General features: G+C 47.5%; 1 protein-coding gene and 6 non-coding genes across 15 annotated transcripts in view; all 7 read right to left on the bottom strand.

The window, feature by feature from the left end:
• Positions 1–13,903, bottom strand: part of dom (domino helicase) — a 131,514-nt gene that overhangs the window by 112,269 nt on the left and 5,342 nt on the right. For 6 of the 9 annotated variants that reach the window (XM_089262347.1, XM_089262349.1, XM_089262348.1 and 3 more), the window contains 9 exons: positions 12,619–13,876; positions 12,062–12,248; positions 11,135–11,271; positions 10,887–11,073; positions 8,556–10,661; positions 8,093–8,311; positions 4,806–4,841; positions 1,628–4,735; positions 1,103–1,555 (listed from right to left, as the gene is read on the bottom strand). In XM_089262347.1, coding sequence (XP_089118473.1) covers positions 1,103–1,555; positions 1,628–4,735; positions 4,806–4,841; positions 8,093–8,311; positions 8,556–10,661; positions 10,887–11,073; positions 11,135–11,271; positions 12,062–12,248; positions 12,619–13,876 — 7,691 coding nt within the window. Of the gene's footprint in view, positions 1–183; positions 1,556–1,627; positions 4,736–4,805; positions 4,842–8,092; positions 8,312–8,555; positions 10,662–10,886; positions 11,074–11,134; positions 11,272–12,061; positions 12,249–12,618; positions 13,877–13,903 lie in introns of those variants that run through there. The other 3 variants (XM_018104222.3, XM_018104218.3, XM_030391092.2) reach the window with 2 other exon arrangements.
• LOC115565757 (small nucleolar RNA Me28S-Am2589) lies at positions 10,734–10,841 on the bottom strand. Its single transcript, XR_003980889.1, has one exon. It is a non-coding gene; the product is annotated as a small nucleolar RNA Me28S-Am2589 (small nucleolar RNA).
• LOC115565758 (small nucleolar RNA psi18S-841/snoR66) lies at positions 11,347–11,488 on the bottom strand. The gene has a single exon (XR_003980890.1). It is a non-coding gene; the product is annotated as a small nucleolar RNA psi18S-841/snoR66 (small nucleolar RNA).
• LOC115565760 (small nucleolar RNA psi18S-841/snoR66) lies at positions 11,544–11,682 on the bottom strand. Its single transcript, XR_003980892.1, has one exon. It is a non-coding gene; the product is annotated as a small nucleolar RNA psi18S-841/snoR66 (small nucleolar RNA).
• LOC115565755 (small nucleolar RNA psi28S-3316) lies at positions 11,709–11,842 on the bottom strand. The gene has a single exon (XR_003980887.1). It is a non-coding gene; the product is annotated as a small nucleolar RNA psi28S-3316 (small nucleolar RNA).
• LOC115565753 (small nucleolar RNA psi28S-3316) lies at positions 11,885–12,013 on the bottom strand. Its single transcript, XR_003980885.2, has one exon. It is a non-coding gene; the product is annotated as a small nucleolar RNA psi28S-3316 (small nucleolar RNA).
• LOC149091042 (small nucleolar RNA psi28S-3378) lies at positions 12,402–12,543 on the bottom strand. The gene has a single exon (XR_016197205.1). It is a non-coding gene; the product is annotated as a small nucleolar RNA psi28S-3378 (small nucleolar RNA).

Genomic DNA, 13,903 nt, shown 5'->3' on the forward strand with positions numbered 1-13,903 from the left:
GACTTTTAGCCAAGCTGCAGGTTTTTTTTGGTCTTCACCCTCGTTCTGCAAAAGCCATTGATGACAGCCCAACATCCAGCGAGAATTATTCTTCCTTTGTTATACATAATTTGAAATTAATTTTAGTTAGATCTTACAGCTCTTCCTTTTGATTACAAATTAATAATAAGAATACAATTGATATTTACAATTATAATACTTTTTTTCTGGTTTTTTTAATTTATACTATATCATCGATTAATTAGATATTAATGCATATTAAAAACTTTATAGTTAAAATCTATATATTATTATTATAATTATTATTATTATTATTATGTCTATAAGCTAGGAGAAGCTTAAGGAATATGATGTACAGAATTGCGTTTTCAATTGAGTTTGGCTATATAATTAATAATACGCCTAAATATTATTTATATATAATTACAATTAACAACAGACCTAAGATGTCTGTCTGGGTGTGGGTGTGGTTCTGTGTGTGCGTGTGTTGGAGTGTGTGTGCCACGCCCTTCACACTACATCATCACCATCACCAAAAATCCCGATCAGGATCCTGAAGCAGGCAAGGAGGCGCCGGCTCATGGCTGTAAAACCAATCGAAACAAAAGGATTTTAGGTACGATTTAAGCAATGATTGATTCGCTGACTGACTGACTGACTGACTGATAGATAGATTGATTGGTTGGTTGGTGGGTCTAGCTGATTGATTGATTGATTGACGGACATGTTGAACAAGTAATGAAGTAATGAGCGAGAGCATTCAGTAATTTTGTTGCGTCACAGCTGATATCGAAATAGCCGGCGTCTAAAATTGACCCGTTGTAATTGTGGCGACGATGCATTTTTTTGTGGTTGTGGTTGTTGTGGTGCTTGTAATTGTAAAAGAATTGGCTACGGTGGTGGTGGTGCTTGTTCTTGTTGAAGTGGTTGTGTGGGTGTTCGTAATGATGCTGCGCCGATTGCGCGGCCGTGCGCCAACTCTTGTGCGATGATTCGCTAAATGTTATTCTTTCTCGCTTCTGATCATGATCTTTTTCTTCACCAGCGTTCGTACCTGTTGCGTTGTTGGCAGTTGTTGCTGTTGCTGTTGTACGACCCCAACCTGCTGTTGCTGCTGTTGTTGTTGCTGCTGCTGTTGTTGTTGCAGACTAGCAACTGTTGGCAACGGCGCTGTGGTTTGTGTTATTGTCATAACCTCAGCCGGACCGGATGAGGGCCCTGCAAGATTAGTATGTTGCTGCTGCTGTTGTTGTTGTTGTTGCTGCTGTTGTTGCTGTTGCTGCTGCTGCTGCTGCTGCTGCTGCTGTTGTTGTTGCTGCTGCTGTTGCTGTTGTTGTTGCTGCTGCTGTACCACAGCTAGCAAATTGCCAGCTGCTGTGGTTTGCAGGCGCACAGGGCTCGCATTTTGCCTTTGGTTATGCTGCAGTGCTGCAATCAGCGTCTGCTGAGTCGTCTGACCTACGGCGGAAGCAGCAACCTTCAAAGCGCTAGCTATGTTCTGACTTGTGCGCAGATTGCCAGCAGCCAAGGCCTGAACCGAAGCAGCGGAAACCACCTACAAAAATGAATAGATATTAGCCAAAGGAACAATACTGGCTTAGCTTCATTAAATATTCGAATTCTTTACCTGAATGGTCTGCCGCTGTGTGGCCTGTGAGGCCACAGAGACGGGTATGACACGGCCCACACTCGTCTTGCTCAGAACAATGCCCGTTTGCTGTCCGCTGCGCACCACCTGCGGGATTTGTTGCACTGTCACCGCTTTGGTGTTTTGTATGTGCAACAGTTGGGCCTGCAGGCTGCCGGCGCCTTGAGTTGCCTTCTGTTGTTGCTGCTGCTGCTGTTGCTGTTGTCCGGCTGGCGAGACAGTGACGCCGCCCGGCGTCTGTTGCTGCTGTTGAGGGCCGCTCGTGGTGGCCACAATATTCGTGGCCGTCGGCTGGCCAGAGGCACTTACCAGCTGTGTCATGCGGTTGATCTTGCGCGACATGCCCAACTGCTGTTGCACGTGCAAGTGGCGCATTTGATTCGGCATCGTCACCTTTATCTGGCTGCCCGGCTTCAGCTGCGGCAGTGTCATATTAACGCTGCCCGCCTGCACTGTGGGCGGACCTGTGGCGGAGACGGTGACACCACCGGCGCTGACGCTGTTGCCACTGGCTGCTGCTGCTGTCGATGCTTTAACCAGTGTGGCGATTTGCTGCGTCTGCTGCTGCTGTTGCTGCACGACACCAGCGACGGGCAACTGTTGTTGTTGCTGCTGCTGCTGCTGCTGTTGTTGTTGCTGCTGCTGCACGGCACTGTTGCTGGTGGTAGTGGTGAATAGCGGCCCGGTGGCCTGTTGCGCCTTTTGAGCTGCCAGTATATTGTGCCGCTTAACGAGCAGCATATCACTCGTACCTGGAGCAACGCTAGCACCACTGCCATCGGTAGTGAGCACCTGACGCTGCAGACTCTGCTTACCGGCTGCCATTTGCTTGATGAACTGCGTTCTCGCCTGGCCATGCATCTGCACCGAGCTAACCACATTGCCCGCCTGCACTGTGGTTGCACCTGGCATGCCAGAGACTGCGACTTTCTGGCTGGTGACATGCGTGGAAGTCTGCATCAGATTGCTCGCTTGAATGATTGTGCCCGTGGCCAGGGCACCACCTGCTGTTTGCACCACAGTTGGATTCAGACCACCGGCAGCGGCAGTGCCAGCAGCTCCCTGTGACGCTTGCAACACCTTCAGATTGCGCTGCCGATACAGTTGGATGTGCGCGGCCTGCTGCTGGGTGCCGGGCAGCACCGTCTTGCCGCCCTGCTGCAATGCACTGACAGGGATGCCCTTGGTGGTGACTAGCTGGGTTGTCTGGGTGGCGGGTGATCCGGATACTGCTGCCAGACGTAGCTGCGTTTGGAATTGAGCGGGTGTCACACCTTGCCCCAGATTGGGCATAGACACAATGGACTGTCCACCGGCCGTGGTGCGCTGTTGCAGCACCACATCCTGCAAGGTATTGCCCCCACCACCAGCAGCGGACACAATACGCTGCCCACGCAGCATCGTCACCGTGCCCGTTGCCTGTTGCTGTTGTTGCTGCTGTTGGCCGCTGGCCGTGGTGGTCAGTGGCCCAACGGATACAACTTGCGGCAGTGTCTGTGTCTGAACAATGCTGCCCACCTGTGGCGCCGTATTCACTGGCAGCGTCGATTGTGAAGAGATGGACACTATCTGCGCCGTGGAGCCATTGTTGTGCGTGGCAATGGGCAGAGATTGCACAGGGGTGGTTAGCACCACACTGACGCTCGACTGGCTGCCCGGCGGTGCCGCCTGAAGCTGCACACCGCCCCCGGCATTGCCCGACGTTTGCTGCGCCAACTGCTGCAGTTGACCAGCCGTAAGATTAGCCGTGGTGCCAACAATAGTCTTCACCAGCTGCTGGGTTGTGGTCTGTGTGCGCAGTTGCTGCTGCTGCTGCGGCTGATGCAGCAATATGGCCGTCTGCTGGGTGGGCGCCACATTGGCGCTGGTCAGATGCTGTATCTGGAGCTGCTGCAATTGGCCAGTGTTGCCAGCAGGCACGGTAACAGTTGTTGTTGTCGTGCTGGGTACCAACTCTACTGATTGCTGCACAGTGCCCACTGTTGGCAGTTGTTGCTGCAATTGTTGTTGTTGCTGTACCTGTTGTTGTTGTTGCTGCTGTATCTGCTGATGTTGCACATGTTGGTGCTGCACCGTTTGCTGCTGCTGCTGCGGAACAGGCTGCTGTTGTTGTTGCTGCTGTTGCTGTTGCGGCTGCTGTTGCTGCTGCTGCTGCTGCTGCTGCATTGGCATTTGACTACGCTGCTTGTCGCGCATTTTGTTGGCTTTCATCACAGCTATGTTGCTGGGCGACATGGGTTGATCGTAGTTGCTAATACCAAACTTCTGCAGCACCTCCATATGCTTGGGATTCATCAGGTTGGGTGCATTATACTGTCGCTTCGGTGCCGGCGCCTTCTTCAAGTAGGTCGTCTTGATGGTGTCAAATCGCTGTCGCATCACCTTATAGAACGAGGCATTGTTATCGCTGGCGTAGAGCTGTGTGGTGCGCAAATAGCGCAACGGACTCTTCATGTATTCCATGCGCAACGTGGGCTTCAGTTTCTTTTGCTTCTTGGGGCTCTCCACCACTTTGCCCTCCTCACGTGGCTGAATGTGAGTCTCGTAGCGCCAGCGGCACTGCCTGGCCGAGCGATACGTCTTCGAGCAGAAGTTCACTATCTCCGAGACCAGATCCCAATTGGGCGTCTGTCCCGGCGAGAGCAGCATCAGGCTGCACGGCAGACCCTGCAAATTGATCAGCACATGAAGTATGGCCATGTCCTCGAACACGCACCACTCGCTCATGGCCTCTGGCTCAGTGAGCGGCTTCGCCGGCAACTGCGGCTTCAGGCCAGGTATCATCGAATTCGGCTTAAAGCTGCCGCGGAAACGTTGATTCTTTAGCTCACGCCGCAAACGCGCCAACTGCGCTGTGGGTCGATCAAATAAGGAACGTGGCGGCACATAGTTATCCTCGCGTCGCATTTTGTTCGCACGCCGACTGGCATCGAAGCCGGCATCGGTGCGTGAGCGCTTAAGCTCGCGTCGCACATAAACGGGAGGAAGCTCGGACTCGGGTATCGGCTCCAGATCGTACATAAACGACAGCGAGTGATCAATGTAGATGTCATTATTGTCTTGCGGTGGCGTTGGCGGGCACCACATCTAATCAAAAACAAATACCAATCGATTATAATGATGCGAAACAGGGCTTCAGCTCAACTGATCCACTTACCGGCATCTGCTCCATGGTATTGCGCGATATCCAGACCTGAAGACGTGCGAGCGCGGGCCGAGCAAAGGGCAAAGTTAAAGAAAAGAATAAACGTTTCATTATATTATTTTCGTATCGTATGAAGCAACTCTGTTTTGGTGGTGGTGTTTATTGGCTTAGTAACTAGCTAACTATGGTATCATCGTATCATCGATCATAACTAGTTTAAAGTATGAATTAGCTTTGTTGCTTTTACTTGTTGTTTTATTTCCGGAACCATTTCGTACGGCACTGAAGAACAATTGGCAAAGTATATGGAACTTTCTATACGCGGAAATCGATGAGAGGCTGGGAAAATATGGGTAGGGTAAAGGCAATGGGGCGAAATAGGGCCAACAAACAAACCAACGAATAGACAATGAATTGTTTTAAAATATACATTATTATTTTTGATTGCAAATAATTGTTCATTTTTTTTTTTTTTTTTTTGTTCATTATCTTTAGCGACACCAAAACAGAATTCTACATTCGTTAACACAGAAAATAATATGATTCAATCTTATTCTTGCTTCTGATTTCCGCTTATTCTTTTCCAACTTTGTGCAATTGTCTTCGAAATGTTATTCTTTCTGTTTTTAGTTTTTAATAATAAAAACACGCACGAAATTTGTCCGTAGAAATAAAAACCACAACGTCTTAAATTTTCTTTTTCATTTTTTTTTTTTTTTTTTTATGAAAGCATATCGAATCGATTTTTTGTGTTTTATTTGTTAGTCAATCTATATGCTTATAGTCTTTAGATTGTGTGTTGTTAATGCTAAACTAGTTTCTTTAGAATACAAAATAAATTACTGAATGCAAAAATATTAACATTTACCATAGAGTTAAAAGTGTTACCTAAGGAGTGATACTTATAAACTAAGACGCATTAGCTGAGGAGAGTTCTTTGAAGACTTAGATAGAGAACAGAAATTTAACAACGAAATTAATAATAATACAAATGGAGTTGAATTTTCTTTTTTAGTTACTTCTTTTTAAAAAGTTAACCGCACACTGCTTAAATAATAATAATGTATATATATATTATCTAAAAACTATATTCTGATGATATATCCGTTGTTGATGCGAGTGTTTATATACAATCTGGTTTCGTGTTTCTTAAATTAATTAAACTTGCATTCGTTGCAGAGGGCAGCCCCTATCAAATGTTTTTAGTCTGTATTCCTAAAACTAAAATTAAAATCTTAAAACTCCTTTTTCTTGTATGAAAATATCAGTATTGTGTGGCTAGAGCTTTAGAAGCTTATAATATAATTGTAGTTGAATTCGATTGCATTTTAGACCATTGAATTAAGAACAGTTAGAACCGGTCGAGTGGAGTGGCTGCCCCCTACTTCGTACTACCTAAACTAAACACAATTTGTTATCCTAAACCTTCCGTCCTGCCCCAAACTATAATCCGTTTCTCACTGCCTTTAATTGATTTTTGCCACCTAACTAGCTTAAAAGGAAACTTGTTACAGTCTATTAAATACTCGTACATAGTTCTATAGCAACTCTTTGACAGTCACGTGGCCAATTCGAATGCTCACTAAAAACCACACCACGCACACAACTTTACAGCTTCGCAGATTGAATGAGGATTTCCAGCAAGATTCCTGTGTTTTCGTTATATATAGTTAATACTGTGACTTCTGTTCACTCAATTATCACCTATTGCTGCTGGCACCATTGGCGCCTGTCTTGGCTACCACGGCTGCTCCCGTTGATGCGCTGCCAGCACTTGCATTGCCGCTGTTATTGCTGGGCATGGCAATTCCTGCATTGCTCGACCGTAATCGTACTCGCGGTGTCTGTGTTATCCAACGACTTAGTGTTGTCGTTTGGCCCTCATTGAGTTTCTTCATGAGTCGCCTATTCGCGCCTGGTTGTCGTTGGCGACCCTTCAGCTTTGTCTCTATTATTGGTGTGGTTCGCTTCACTACGTTTTTGGCAGCTCCGCTTCCGGTGCCCTTCTGAATATTTGGCACAGGACTCACATCCAAAGTCCAGAGATTTATCTTTACCGAGCCTCGAGAACGTGTACGTGGTGTGTGTCCAATGGGCTCATCGCTGCCTCTACGGCTACTATTGCTACGTTGCCTCTGCAAGGCTGGCGTGGATTCCTTGGTTTCCGTTTTGTTCTCTGCCTTGGACACTGACAACGGATCGTTGGGCTCATCAGTGTCCGACTCCTCGGAGACATTGTAATATGTGGAGCTCGTCATTGTGGTATCTTGGACCTGAGTGTGTGCATTCCAGCCATCTAAACTGTCGTTACCTTCGCCGGCTGTAGCATAGCTTGAGCTGGACTGTGTTTCTACATTAAGCTCGTCATCCTCCTCCTCATCCTTCTCATCCTCCTCCTCATCCACCTCATCTTCCTCTTCGTCTAACCTTTCCACATGTAATTCTTCATCCTCAGTTTGTGTATTATCCTCCTGTGCAGAGGCAGACGCTGAGCCAGAGACAGCTGTTTCCTCCTCATCTTCCTGTTCATCTTCGTCTTTATCTTCATCGTCATCCCCCTGAACGGATGCGTCTTCCTCTTCGCTATCACCATCGCCCTCCTCATCATCATCATCTTTCTCATTGGTATCGTCCTCGTCCTCGTTCTCGTCCTCACTGTCGTTGCCTTTCAAGGCCAAAGGCGATGATATCGTTGCACGCCGCTCGAGCAGCTTTCGCCGGTTGGCCGCGCTCGTTGTTAGTGAGACGCTTTCTCTGCGTTTAGGCTTGGCCACCTTGGCAGGCGTAACTGCAGTGGCTGCCGCATGCCTTACCGGTTTCTTCATAAGCTTGGTCATGGCTATATTGGCCGACTGACGCTTGGGTCTCTCCTCCGACATGGGCGTAGAGGTACCGCCTGCTGCTGCCATTGCTGTGCGCGTTGTCTTTCTAGTGGGCGGTGTCGCTGTGGCCGTGACAGTAACATTATCTTCGCCCAGCGAATGCAGACGCGTCTGTCGCCTAGATGGCGCTGGTAATGTTCTAGTCACTGACTTTTTACTGCTACTGTTAGTGTTACAGCTACTCCTGGCCGGAGCACTCACATTGAGGCTATTTCGGCGGGTTCGTACTGGACTAGCCTGCTGTGCATTTGATCTTGACTTGGGGTTGCTTACACTTCTACTTAAACCCGGACTACCACTGGATAAACCGTGTTGCTTAAACCGTTTGTCGAGCTTATTCTGCTTGGTTAGCCTAATACCTCCTACCGCTACAATCGATGTTCGTTTACTTAGATTGGAATCTTGTTTGGTATTAACCTGGTTACTGGCATCCTTGCGACTGTATGTCAGCAGCTCCTCGGACTCCGTCTCCTGCTTGAGCAGCTGCTCCTCTTTTTGCATAGCTGCCAAGCGATTTGCTTCCCATTCACGTTTCTGCATCTCAAGCTCCGCCTCGGCGGCGCGCAGCTGCTCAGCTGTCCAGGCGGCGCCGGTAGCCTCCACGAAACGCATGGCATAGCGCTCAATCGGCGAGAGCTAAATGTGGGAGTAAATAAATATAGCATTAAGGGTATATTCCGTAACAGTATCCTGTGATTATGTCCGACGTTGAGTGATATAACCGGGCGTGAAATTGAATCGCTTCGACTATGTCTGAACGTCAGCTTCATATTGAAGTTTCTCTGGGCAGCGTTAGCAAGCTCAAAGGGCCACTAACAAGCTTCTTCAATAAAAGCCAACGCTGCCCATTCTCTCATAATTAAATAGGTTGACCACCTACCTGCTTGACAAGATTTTGCATTTCCAGATCGGCTTTACTCAGTTCAACCGGTGCACTTCCACCATCCGCATTGGCCTCATCCGCAATGGGTATATTCTCATCGAACTCGGCCAGATCGGCAGCTGCTTCAGCCTTGGCCGTCTTTGTGGCCTGCACGTCCTGCTCATCCTCGGCAGCGGCAAGAGCATGCTCAAAGGCGCGCAGCGATTGTTTCTCGGCTTCGACTACAGGCTCTACTTCAGCGGCAATTATTTTGTCCTTCTCGTCGGGCTTATCCTGACCATCATCCGACTCCTGCGTCTGGTCGATTGCAAACAAATCTTTAATTGTGGTGCTCTTGAAGAAGGTGGTCGTAAAGTTGCCGCCCTCTATGGCCATGTCGCTGAGCATGCGCTTCTGGTTGGCCTTCTTCAGGATGTTGACTTCGATGGTTTTCTCAGACACTAGCCGGTATATGTGTACATCTCGAGTTTGCCCAATGCGATGGCAGCGATCCTGTGCCTGGGCATCCATCGTCGGATTCCAGTCGGAGTCATAGAAGATTACAGTATCGGCGCCGGTTAAATTGACACCAACACCTCCAGAACGTGTAGACAAAATGAAACAAAAGATCCGCTTGTCTCCATTGAAACGCTCCATGAGTATTTGGCGCTGCTCCACCCGTGTTGAGCCATCCAGCCGCAGGTAAATATGTCCATGGTAGTTAAGGAATGCCTCCAGCACGTCCAGCATTTTGGTCATTTGCGTGAAGATCAGCACGCGATGCCCATCAACCTTCAACTGCCGCAACAGACGATCCAGCGTTTGCAGCTTGCCACAATCGTATTGTATGAGACGCGGATCGGGAAACTGTGTCGTCATCGCCGAGATTATGGGATGCAACAGTGCCAGCTTGGGCGATAACGATTGAGTTACTGTCGCCTCGATCTGCCGTTCGGTCTGCCAGTGCGACGATGACAAATTCTGCACATAGCGACGTATTCGTGGCGCACACACCGACGGCACATAAATTACGAAGTTAGCGAAGATTGGCGCCAGTTCGGCGCAGCGCTGCTCGTAGCTCTTCAGCAGGCGATTTAGTGACCAGTTGTCGTCGCGGTGTCGCATGGCAACGGTACAATTCGCAAATCCTCGCGTTTGCCATGTGGAATGCCTTGCTGTACGTGTTGCCTGCATGCAGCCCTCGATGGCCTCACGGCAATCAGCTCCATAAATGGGCGTGGCATCGGTTCGTCGGCGATTGATGTGAGCCATGCGCTTAAGTGAGGCCAAGCGCTGTTCCTTGCGCATCTGTATTAGCTGCTGCACGCGATAAGGATCTTCAGTCTCCTCAGACGTTGATTTCGAGTCCTCGTCCTGAGTTTTTCCATTCGTTTGCCTTTGTACCGTCAGCTTCACATGCGTAGCCAGATCTTTGACAATGGGGTCTTTGATCAACTGCTGCATTTGCGCTGCGGAGCTGCTGCTCGTTGCCGTTGCGCTCACCGCTGTTGCACTGACTGTTGTACTTGCTGATGTGGTTTTGCTTGTCAACGTAAGCCGTGCTCCAGCCCCACCGGTACTTGTCGCAGGTGCCAAGTAGAAAAACGGTTTACCATCCTGCATTGTTTTGGCGACCTTGGCAGGCGTTGGAGCACTTATGGGCGAGCGCGAACTTAACAGTTTGGAACCGTTTCCTAACACATTCAGAGGTGTGCTGCTGCTTCCGCTGCTGTTGCTGGTCGTCGTTGATGTTAGACTATTAATTATCATAGGCTTTAGGGCCATATTGATGGGATTAATAGTGCCGGTGACGCGTTTCAGCACATGTCCACTGGGCAGCAGGGTGCGCATGGGAACAATCTTTGAGCCCTCCAGTCTCATGGCCGGACTAGCGCCCACACGCACCGCTTGCAATTTTATGCGCTGTGCCAGCTCCGCACTACGCACACGTATGTGAAAGCGGTACTTGCCGTTGGGGCAACGTGGCGGAGGTAGCGGTGCACTGTCGATTTCCTCAATCAACTTACGTGGCGGCGACAACAGTCGCGACTTGTGTGAGACGTAGGCAGTCAGCGTTTGTTCCAGATGCAGTAACAGCATGTTAACAGTTTCCAAATTGATTTGCTACAAGTGAAAATGAAGAGAACATTATTAGTTGATGTCAAATTTGTGTTATCAATATCATATCTGAGCTAATTTAAAATCAGGCAAATGCCTCGCAACAGCGAACATCCTAGTGAATCGCATCTCTCTCCAAAATAGATCGAGTCGCAATGTTCAGTGACAGTTTATCATCATTTTAACAGCGAAAGAAATATGCTTCTACAGATCTGCCATACACTAACTCACCGTGAACGGATCATACTCCAAGATGTCGCTGACTAGACGTGGTGTATGGAACGCGATGCCCTCCATTTGAAACGGCGATATCGTTGGCCGCACCTCAAACATGTTTGGATGATTGCACACCTTGCGTAGCTGCATAAGTACATTGATCACGCTCAGCAAATTGCCAGTTTGTAGTGTTTCCCGAGTTCTGCAAATTCAAATCATTAATATAAAACTATAATTGGTTTTGGATCATTTTATAAACTCACTTGGATCGGCTCATGAAATCTTCGTACAGATAACGTTGACGATTCGACAAACGGCACATGACAACGTGTTCGTATTTCTTTGGCATTTGCTTCTCCACCTCTTTTTTAAGCCGACGCAGCAGAAATGGACGAATAACCTAAAAGGAAATAAGAATAGGTAATTAATACATGCTCAAATTCGAGAATACTGATATATAAATATATGAATAAAAGTAATGTAAAGCGCGCATTCAATGCAATCAGCTTGAAAAACTCAATCACATGGATAAGTCGCAGCTTCATCTATTTACTCTAGCAAGGGTAACAAATTGTCATCACATGAGGCAATTCAATGTGACACAGAGTGCGCCTGCATAAAAGGATTTGACAGCATCATCATTTATAAATGGGAAAGATTTTCATATTTAAGCGAGTGTAAGCCGCGTTTTCAATGCAATCCATTCAAAGTACAGGATCACATGGATAAATCGCAGCTCTCATTTTCTATAGCAAGGTTAACAAATAGTCATCACATGAGATAATTCAATGTGACTCAGAGTGCGCCTGCATATAAGGATTATGTGATCTTTAATTAACATGTGAGTGGCGTGAATGGAATTGTTGCACTAATTGACATCAATTCTCTTTCAACCGCAACGATTGCTCTGGCACACAGCTACGATTTTCAGGCGCATTTAAGAAGCGATCAAGAAAACGCTTTTAGGTGCCACTATAATATCATATATCTACCATATCTTAATATTAATCTTGAATTGTACTCAGCGTTAGGGACTCTTCTAACTACCTCAAAGAGTCACTTGCAACTTAGCTTTGATCTAGCACACATGTACGATTTTCAAGCGCATTTAATTGGCGTACAAGAAAACGCTTTTAGGTGCTACCCTTTAGGAACTCTTAAGACGAACCAACACTATCAACTTTATTTACCTTGTGTAGCCGGGCAATTAATGTTTCATTGTACTCCATGTTGCCTTCGATCATGCCAGTCATGGGATTGGAGAACCATTCCTTGAACTCGCGATGCGAGGAGAACACATAGGGCATGAGGAAGTGCATCAGGGACCAGAGCTCCATAAGATCGTTCTGCAGTGGCGTGCCCGTTAAGAGCAAGCGTCTGTTATAGATAATAAATATAGATTAATGTATAAGTAATCAACCATTTCAAGGAATTATCTTAAGTCAAGAGAACAATGTAAACAACCAAATTCATTCATTATTTATAAACACAATATGCAAGTTAGAAACTTAATTAAACACGAATCGAAAATTGTTACAAAACAAGGCCACAAGCATTCTAATGGGTTAGTATGCTCTTTTAATAAATGCGGCATCATAGCGTATTTAATTTTAGCACCCAAGCGTAGTCGCCAAGCTAGTTTAGCAGTCGCTTGGTTACTGATTTTGGTGCTGGCGCACGCGAGCATTTGCATTGCAATTATTGGCAATAACAATTAGTAATAATTTGTGTAACAACAATTACTGACCTTTCCGTGGAGAAGTTAAGCAGCAGTTGCCAACGCTGTGATTTAAAGTTCTTAATGTTTTGTGCCTCGTCGAGAATGAGATATTTCCACTTTTTGCGACGAAAACTCTGTTGATCCTGTACGACCAGCTTGTAGGAGGTGATGCACACGTGGAACGCATTTGGTTTCGTCCAGCCGACACGTTTGAGCTTTCTTTCCTTTTGCGTGCCGTAGTAGGTGAGTATTTTGAAGCCTGGGCACCATTTCTTGAACTCCATTTCCCAGTTAAGCATCACAGAGGAGGGCACCACGATCAAATGGGGTCCCCAGTTGCCCTTGGCACAGGCCAAATGCGCCAACAACGCTATCGTTTGTATCGTCTTGCCCAAACCCATCTCATCGGCAAGAATGCCATTGAGCTTGCGCTCGTTCATGGTGACCAGCCAATCGAGTCCAATGTGTTGGTACTCACGCAGCGAATGCTTTAGTAGGAATGGAACAGGCGTTACGACATTCGTCGAGGACAACGTGTTACCCTTCGGCTGCAGACTTTCAGCCAGTGCGGCAGCATCGTTCAACATATCATCTTTGTTTTCCTTACTGGCAACACCAGGCGCACCACTCTCCGCTCTATCCACACCAGAGCCATCGGCATCAGCTAGCAGACTCTTGAGACCATCCTCCTGCTCACCCTCCTCCTGCTCCGAATCGCTCTTAACGGTTGACATATCCTCGTTTTCGTCCTCACTCGCTTCCACTTCGCTGCTGTCCGTTGAATCTTCAATCGCAGTCGAGTCATCATCCGAATCTTGCTCTGAGGTCTCCACGGCAATTTTCCGCCTCTTGGCGCTGGGTGGCTCATTGATTTTACCTGACTTGTACTTCTCGAGCAGTTGCTCTACGGTCAAATCATTGTCAGCCTCCAGTTCGTCGATCTCTTTCTGATGATCAACTTCCTGCTCTGCCTCCTCCTGCTTACTGATGGTGTTCTCATCATCATCGCTCGCTTCCTTGGCTTGGAATTCGCTATCATCGCTGTCGTCAGCCTCAGCCGCTGCTGCACTAGTGGAAGCGCCTTTTGTTGAGTTCTGTTCCTCTAAGAGCAGTTTATCACGATTCTCCAAATAGCCAGGTGGCAAATCATTGAGGAAATCATCAAAGTCCATTTGAGATTCTTTAGCCAGGGCTTTGACCTCCTCATTGACATCGGCTGCCTCTTCCTCAGCCTTGGCTATTGTCTCCTCATCATCCTCAGAGCCAGACTCAGGCCTAAATTCATCTGTAAAAGAAATTTGACGTTTAATTC

Source organism: Drosophila navojoa, chromosome 5 (genome assembly GCF_054131105.1).
Source record: "Drosophila navojoa isolate 15081-1374.11 chromosome 5, UAZ_NAV_1.0, whole genome shotgun sequence".
Taxonomy (NCBI): domain Eukaryota; kingdom Metazoa; phylum Arthropoda; class Insecta; order Diptera; family Drosophilidae; genus Drosophila; species Drosophila navojoa.